General features: G+C 47.4%; 1 protein-coding gene across 2 annotated transcripts; it reads left to right on the top strand.

Moving 5' to 3' along the window:
- Window positions 1-691: 691 nt before the first annotated feature.
- LOC115393832 (myosin light chain kinase, smooth muscle-like) lies at window positions 692-8600 on the top strand. Of its 2 annotated transcripts, XM_030098939.1 has the most exons (18): window positions 693-911; window positions 1329-1495; window positions 2377-2523; window positions 3341-3493; window positions 3583-3717; window positions 4048-4104; window positions 4234-4364; window positions 4466-4622; window positions 4737-5048; window positions 5149-5245; window positions 5371-5574; window positions 5673-5890; window positions 6284-6407; window positions 6895-7047; window positions 7141-7270; window positions 7398-7479; window positions 7652-7792; window positions 8126-8600. In XM_030098939.1, the coding sequence occupies exons 1-18, from the start codon at window positions 889-891 to the stop codon at window positions 8329-8331; spliced, it is 2637 nt and encodes an 878-aa protein (XP_029954799.1). In that variant the 5' UTR covers window positions 693-888; the 3' UTR covers window positions 8332-8600. The 2 variants fall into 2 exon arrangements, with proteins under 2 accessions (XP_029954800.1, XP_029954799.1); XM_030098940.1 differs by lacking the exon at window positions 4048-4104 and having other exon boundaries at window positions 692-911.
- Window positions 8601-8639: the final 39 nt, after the last annotated feature.

The following is an 8639-nucleotide window of genomic DNA, read 5'->3' as shown; positions in this document are numbered from 1 at the left end:
GCTAAAAATGGACAGAAACTAAAGTTTTTATGATGAAACTTCGATGCGCTCCGTCCGGGCCGGCGAACGGCTAATCCTCCTCCATCCATCAGCGAGCTTTTAGCGCAGGGGTTTATGTTTGTACTCTAAAGTAAATTATGTCGCTCTCTGCCATGTGGTATTACTTAAGAGGCCCTGTGGATTCTTGCGCTGACCAAAGCTGAGTGAAACGTGTCCTGTTAAAAACCACATCTTGTTTGTTTGACGGCGGCTTTCGCCAGATATCAAACCGCAGCCCCGCTTTTGTTGTCATCTTGTCTTCAAGTGACAAATTTGCTGTTTTTTCTTCCCTGCTAATCAGCCACGAATGCATGACTTTCGAGAAACAACAAGGATATTTGTGGCTGGACGCCTCTTGCAGAGATAAAACCAACACTTACACATGATTTAGATGTGAAGATGATCTGAAAAGATGCTGTAATTGCTCTGAAAATAGCCTAACACTCTCAAACGTGTGCAGCCTGAAGAGAGGGAGTCTCTCTCTGATCAATCTCACAACATATTGTTTGTGAAAACACTCCGGGGAGACACACCCAGCCAGGAATGCTTCATCACACAAAAGGTGCTTGATTTTCAAATGGGACTCGGTGTTTGTGGTCACATGGTCTCGACTCTTCTCGCTTTCATTCACAGAGTCTCGACACCGGAAGCTGGAGGTTTCAGAGTGAGTTTGACGAAAACACCGTGGGCCACATCGCAGGCTGGATGCAGGCAGAAAGCTGCCCTACAGGCTCCACCTGATTCCTGCGGTGACTGAGAGCCTGGCTCACCCAACACTTGGCTGAGCGCTTCCACACAAATATAATGGAAAAAAGGAGCTGACAGCATGGATTTGTAACTGTTTTATGGATGGAAAAACAGCCTCCATCCAGGTAAATATCCTTTTTTACTATTTATTTGCTTATGGCTTTCCTCAATCTCCCCTGATCTTTTTGTTCTGTTTATCTCCAGCTTGAATGTTTTCTCTCTCCTACACATTTCCCATTCTCTCTCGCTGTCTCTTTTGTTTTCTGCCACATGTGTTTCTATCTCTGCCTCTGTTCCCGGGACGGAGGGGGATGGACATGTGTGTTTTTAATTGGCCTGCTGATAAAGCTGTCTGTTTCCTGTGTACGGCGGAGGCGGTGAGGGGGCAGCGATTAGAGAGGCAGTCCGAAAGCTCAGGCTCCTCCTGTTGGTGTCACAGTCTGGGATGTGTGAATGCAGATGAGTGACAGTCTGAGACTGAGCTGCTCAGATTTTTTTTTTTTTTTTTTTTTTTTTTTTTTTTTTAATCATTCCAATTGAAGGATGGACAAAGATGTTGGGAAGCCCAAGACCTTTGTGTCGACCTTTCGGCTTGACCTCAAGCCCCAAGCCCAGGCGGTGTGTGTGGAGAGGCAGAAGGAGAACGGACTGGATGCCGGGAGCAGGGCGCTCATGGGAAACAACAAACTGGGAGCCTCATCTGCGACAGGTAAACACAGCTGGAAAGTTTACTTAAAGACTCCTGAGCAAGTTTCAACATGACTGTATTGCAAATACTCATCGAGGAAGCCAAGAGACCTGGAATCTGTAAGAATACATATAAGAGTAATAAAATGAATGAGCGAGAAGGTGTTACTTCAGCAGGGGGAGCAATTGAACCTGCTGCTTGCAGTCGCAAGTCACCCTTTCTGTGCAGAGGTTGCATGTTCTTCCTGTGCATGACATTAACTTGCCCATGAGTCTGAATTCCGTATGAGTGACTGTGTGATCCTGTGATCAGACTTGCACCTTGTCCGGGTCTGCCTTCCATTGAATAAATAGAGAACCGATCGATCGTGTGATCGGACCCGCGGTAGTGTGGTGCTCAGTGGTCTCTTTCGCCAAATGTATGGGTGTGACTCGCAACCCTCCCCCACTCCATTTGTCCCTGTAATGTAAACACAACGCACTCACAAACACAGACCGGCGATATACTGCGCCGCTCTCCTGCGGCCGCCCACTGCCCACCCGGCCCTGGACATTCCAGCGCCTCCAACGTGTGTGCACACTGACAAACCCCCACCACATGTGCAAACACACATCTGGTGGAGAATCTGGTCAACATCTTTGTAAATATCTCTCCCCGGTTACACTGTAACAGATTTCTGGGGACGACAGATAACAGATGAGCTCCTGTTGTTCTACCTTCAAAGGTTTCTGTAAAAAAATAAAAACAAATGAAGGATGACGACATGTTTGTCGGTTTTGCCGCACAATTGCTCAAGCAGATTGGGAAATGACCTCAGTTTGGAATAATGTGGCCTACTTGAACGTGTCAGTGAGAAATCATTAGTTTACAGTCTGAAAAACTCCAACTTGTCCTCTGCTAAGGGACCAGGCGGACAGAAGCCCAGCGCCTGGAAGCCCCTCGTTTCAAAGAGCCGCTGAGGGACTGCGCCGTGTGTGAAGGAAGTGATGCCACCTTTCAAGGTGTTATCACAGGAAGCCGACCTGTGAGCGTTTCCTGGCTACACAATGGTAAGTGATGGATTATGACACCTGAAAAGTTAGACTCTTACTGTAAGCAGGAACAAACCGAGAGCATAGTCTCCAGTTCATGTGGGGCTTGAAGGAACCTGCTGTTGTTCCATCCATGTGTTGTTGAGGATTCTGTCGTTGCTCAACAGTTTCTTTGCTTCATTTCTCATTTCGTGGTGGCAGAAGTGTTTTTTCTATTAGTGAAAATGTCGGGACTTCAGACTGTTTGCTCTGCTGTGAAGCTCTGTTGTTGTGATGGATACAAACTTTAGTCGAGACCTGTTATGTGTAGAAGGATGCCATCTGGATCTGAATAAATATCGCAGCAACAACAAACCAACATCCTCTTCAGCAGTGTCACTGATATTTCCTTCACGGCAGAATACGCTGCCCACAGTATCAGCTCCAATGCAAACCTGAACCGTCAGAGAGGCTTTGCTGGCTTTTCAGCCGTGAACTCACAACAGGATGGACGATTCATCTCCTCTTTAGTTTGCAGGATTAGAATGTGTGTCACCCCAGAACAATGCAGAGTTCTGCTTTGCATAATAGACTTTTGTCTTGTGGATTTCACAGTGAACTGTGTCCAAAAAGATTTCCAGGTTCTGACGCTGTAGTTTTTTTGCACCGTGTTTTTTTCTTAATGCAGCAACAGGACCATTTAAAATAGCTTTATAATAATTTTAAAAGTAGAGACAGAAAACTACTATTCGTATGGCATTCCTTTACTAGAATGATTTACTTTTTAATCTACACTTTGGGTCCTTGGACTTTGGGAAAAACATGCAAATCAGTTGTTTTATTGTTCATCATTCAGGTGAGAAGCTGCATTCAAAACATACATCATTCAAAAATGGCGTCGCAACTCTGACGCTGACTCAGTGTTCACTTGGAAATGCCGGGAAATACACCTGCAAAGCCGAGAACGCTGCGGGACAACAGTCGAGCATCGCTACGCTACGTATTACAGGTCGAAACCCCGGAGTACCAAGCACAGTGTAAACACAACGCTCAGCCGATCTGTTTGCATCAAACCTGACTCTGTTTACACTGATACAGCAACAAAGGAAGTCCCGAGAGCAAGCAACCACGACCGGCACTGCGAGGTCAGGATCAACAAGGCGTCCCGCGAAAACTGTGAGCCGGCCTCTTCTTCTAAAGCAGGAAGGCAAGAGAGGAAAGAACATGACAAAGGTTGGCTGCAGTTCTGTTGATTTTTACTAACATACAATTCACCTTTCATTTTTGCGTGACAGCAAATCAGAATGAAGTAGGTTATCAGTAAACGCAGTCATTATGAAATGCAGTAAAAGGTCACAGGCTAATTGCAAATTTTTGTGGTCCAAAATTACTTGTAGCACTTTCTATTGTCCACCAATGACTTCCACTTCCTCAAAAGCACAGTGCATTGGACATGCAGTGTTTGCACCTGCAGCCGGGCCTGAGTGCTGCCACGTGATTGGCTAGCTGCGTTTTGAAAGCCCCTATAGCAGAGCACACCTGTAAGTCCACCTCCCTCCTCAGTCTCCTCAGATATCAGAGATCTCCACGCTCGCACAAAACCAGACTCCGCCAGCAAAGGTGAGCAGAAAAACAACAACAAAAAAAAAAGAAAACCACTCGAGCGATGACAAAAGCTCCTCCAGAGGATCGTGCTTTCATTAGAATTTCTTTTCTTCCTGCAATCAGACTGACTCTGCTTCCTCTCAGGGCCTCCTGTGGAGTTCCTCAATCCGCCGGAGCAGGTGGAGGTTCGGGTGGGGGAGCGGGCCCGGATACGCTGTGATTTCAGGAGCAGCTCGGTGCCTGTGGCCTGCTGCTGGATATTCAACAAAGACAAAGTAGGACTCTCAACTGCTGTGAACATGGCTCCATTTCTTCCTTTTTTTCATTTCCTTCTGAAAGCCTCTTTCACTTGCTGCACTGTTTTTTTCTCCTCCAGGCGGTCGTGGGAAGGCCGCGGACGTCCGTGAGGAGCACGGAGTCGCAGAGCGTCGTGGAGATCTCTCAGGCTTCTCCAGAGGACACCGGCTCGTACACCGTGGTCGTGAGAAACAGAGCTGGCTCTGCGCAGCACACTGCGTCTCTCAGCGTCATAGGTGAGGCGTGGACAGTAATCATCAGACGGATTCAAACAAAAAGCACTTTTGCAGAGTTTGGATTTTAGCTCCACCTGTTGCTGCATGTTCAGGTGTTTGTGATTTCCTCCCCAGACCGGCCTGACCCCCCAGCATCCCATCCCGTTGTCTCCCAGCTGTCCACTCAATCCCTCGTCCTGTCCTGGACCGGACCCAGCTACGACGGGGGCACGGCTGTGTTGGGTTACATTGTGGAGGTCATCCAGGAGGGCCCAGATAAGCCCGGGAGCTGGACCGAAATCATAAGCCGCTGCAGAAACACGTCCCACCACGTCCGATCGGGTCTGGAGCCTCTGGGTCAGTACCGCTTCCGCGTCAGAGCTTACAACTCGGCAGGGACCAGCGAACCGAGTCAGGAGTCCGAAATTATCAAGATGGCGACTGCGAGTGAGTGATAATGTCCATATTTAAACCTCATATCAGCAAGTGCTGTTTGTTTTGTTGCGTGAAAACCTCTTATTTGTCATCTGTCTATTTGTGTCTGCAGAGGATAAGAAAGAAGAGCCCGAGTCGTACGTCACAGTGACCATTGACACTAAAAATAAATGCAAGGACCACTACAATGTGCACGAGAAGCTGGGATTGTAAGCATGAAAACGCCGTCGGTGATCTAAAAGCCCCCTTTTTCTTTCCTGTCTGCCTCCATGATGCACTCTTCACACTAGATGTCAGCTGTCAGATTCTTCCTTTTTGTTTTTAAACTCTCCAGTGGAAAATTCGGTGAGGTTTTCCGGCTGACCCACAAAGAGACCGGCCAGGAGTACGCTGGGAAGTTCTACCGAGCCCGGAGCTCCAAGGAGAAGGCCGCCGCTTGCAAAGAGATCGAGCTGATGAACAAACTTCACCACCCCAAAATCGTCCAGTGCGTGGCGGCTTACGATACCCGCCCAGAGCTGGTCATGGTCATGGAGTAGTAAGTATTTTTGGATTAATGGTCGGATCTCTGGTTTGATCCAGTATCTGGGAGGATCCGGTTTCTCGGGAACCAAATGGGGAATCTGTGTGGCCCAGCATTGCAGGCGGCGAGCTCTTCGAACGCATCGTGGACGACAACTTCGAGCACACGGAGCCGACCAGCGCCCGCTACATGCAGCAGATCCTGGAGGGCATGCAGTACGTCCACAAGCAGAACATCGTCCACCTGGACCTCAAGCCGGAGAACATCGTGTGCGTGGACACGACGGGGACGAGGATCAAGATCATCGACTTTGGCCTGGCGAGCGAACTGGGTGAGTCTGCTGGATTTGTGGATGCTTTTTTTTTTTTTTTTCCCTCTGTCTATAATGGAAACCCCAAATGTGAAGAATTTTTCTAAGCTGGCAGAATGGTTTTCCCTTGGGATGGGGTCAACACAGGGGAGCCCACTTCGCTGCGTGCCAAAGATAACATCAGGGAGTGTCGAAATTCCTCGAGCGCTCTGAACCCCGTTTCATCACGGCAGCTCTTTAAATAGAGCGCTACCTCACTACTACCTGGACTCCATAAAGGCAGCGAAGGGAGCTCATGCAGAAAATGTGACGCTCTGCACGCAGCAGCTCCAGACCTCTATTTCCACACGACTGTGAACAGGTTAATGCAAACAATGCAGACGTTTTATTTTTATTCTTGATTTATTTTTCCAGAGGAGGGAGAGCCTCTGATGGTGATGCATGGCACGCCGGAGTTTGTGGCCCCCGAGGTGATAAACTATGAGCCGGTGGGCCTGGAGACCGACATGTGGAGCATCGGAGTCATCTGCTTCATCCTGTATGTTGAGCTGTGTGAACTAAACTGAGCTTAAATGTCATTTTTCTAAACTATGTGAGGAAATGGTGACTTAAGGTTATCTATGCATCCCTTATTTTTAAGATAAAGAAATGCAAAGATGGTTAAAGCATCACATTAACTTGATTTAATTCAGGCGGATAATAGAAATCTGTTCAGAAACACTCCACAATACAGGTTCAGCACCATCTGCTGGCCACATGAAGAGGAGCGCTTCATTCCATCCATCTTTCAAAATGCTTTCTATTATACCGGGGCAAGGGGGATAACCTGGAGTATTCAGATGTCATCCTCACACAGGGAGAACATGCAAACTCTACACAGTAATTCTCAGATTTGAACAACTTACTATAATTAGATTATCAAGACTAATTACCACAAATTACATTTAACTTATTTCAAACACACACTTGAAAAGTAAATACTTGTTGAAAAGTGTGTTTATGTGGTGTGTGTTTGTGTGATCCAGGCTCAGTGGAGAATCCCCCTTCCAGGGCAACAGCGACGCCGAGACTTTTGCTCTTGTGACGGCGGCGCGCTACGAGTTCGACCAGGAAAGTTTTGAGGACATCTCTGACCAGGCGAAGGACTTCATCAGCTCTCTGCTGAAAAAAGATCCCAGGTTGATTTTAATCTGTTCTTTCAGATTATTTCCAAACTTCAGTTCATCCTGATTGAGCTGTAAATGACATTTTATTTCAACTTGTTAACTTAGAGGCAGGCTGTCCTGCCCCGAAGCCCTCAGCCACCCCTGGATGGTTTCTTTCACCCCTCTGAACCGCAGACCCACAAAGTCTCTCAATAAGAACAAGATGAAGCGTTTCCTGGCCAGGCGCAAGTGGAAGGTAACAAAACATCCCTCCGCTCTGATCTGTAATTAACGATGAAACTAGAAAGTCATGATGGAGAAAGGATGTCGAGTTTTCTATTCAGTGTTTTTTTTTTTTTTCCCCTCTTTTTATCAACTTCTAGAAAACTGGCAAGGCTGTGTTGGCCCTGCAGCGAATGGCTAACCTCTCCAGCAGGCCGGACTCTCCTGGCAGCTCCTCAGAGGGTACGACAGATAAGGAGACACACACACACACACACAATGCCCTCCCACGTCCTAGATCTACATGCATATGGCAGATGACTCACAGTTTCAGATTGTCACTTCAAGTTTAGCCTTTTGTGATCTGTAAAGCCTGGTTTCTGTTTTGTTCATCGTCATCCACCCTCTCATCCAGAGCCAGGCTGGAGCCAGGAGGCAGAGGAGGCCATCCGCTCGCTGGATAAGCAGCTTCAGATGGAGCCCCGCTTCCAGAAGACCCTGAAGGACGCCACCCTTCCCAAGGGAGCAACGGCCCAGCTAACATGCCTCATCAATGGTACAGTGACAGAGCTGTGATGCACTTTACTGACGCCAGACCGCCGCCCACCGGGGCCAAGGACGGCCCGTCGAAACGCTGTGGACTGAAATACATGGAGACTACGGCTGAGAACACACTGGATGTGTCTGTGGTCAACACTTTCACTGTTACAAAGAGGCTAATTCTGTTAATTTAACCCATAGATCATCCTAACAGATCACTTTTAGTACCTTTGAACTCATTGTTTGGATATTTGTCGTAACCCTTGAGTAATGAATTCATCAAGTTGAGACAAACTGATTTTTTTTTTTGTTCTATTTCTCCACTAATGCTGTATCGTTTCAATCCCAGGCTACCCGAAGCCGGAGGTGAAGTGGCTTCAGAATGAGCAGCCGGTGTCGGAGTCGAGCAGAGTGACGGTGGAGCAGCTGGACGACGGGCTCTGCTCTCTGACTCTGGCAGATGTGGAGCCGTCCGACTCCGGGGTTTACGTGTGCAGAGCCAGCAACCGGCTGGGGGAGGCCACATGCTCGGCCAAGCTCAAAGTGGAACTTTGAGGGAAAGAGACCGAGAAGGGAAATGGAACAACTTCAGACTTCCATCCTATGTGGAGAGGGGATAGTTCACTATTGTAATTGATTAGCAGTCGCAGTATGAAGACTCGCATTCTGGATGTTTTCATTCACCTCGTATGTTAACAGTGCACTCACGAAGTCAGTATCTTTTTCATGTGTGTTAATATGTTCAGCTAGAGTTCACCTGACAAGATGTATTGAAAAAAAAAAAAAAAAAAAAACTTGTACATTTTGCACATTTAAATATTTTTCAAAATAAAATGTCTCAAAAGCAATAAAGTTTGAATTTT

The sequence above is a fragment of the Salarias fasciatus genome, chromosome 8 (assembly GCF_902148845.1).
Source record: "Salarias fasciatus chromosome 8, fSalaFa1.1, whole genome shotgun sequence".
Lineage (NCBI taxonomy): Eukaryota > Metazoa > Chordata > Actinopteri > Blenniiformes > Blenniidae > Salarias > Salarias fasciatus.
This window is presented reverse-complemented; position numbering and strand designations above follow the sequence as displayed.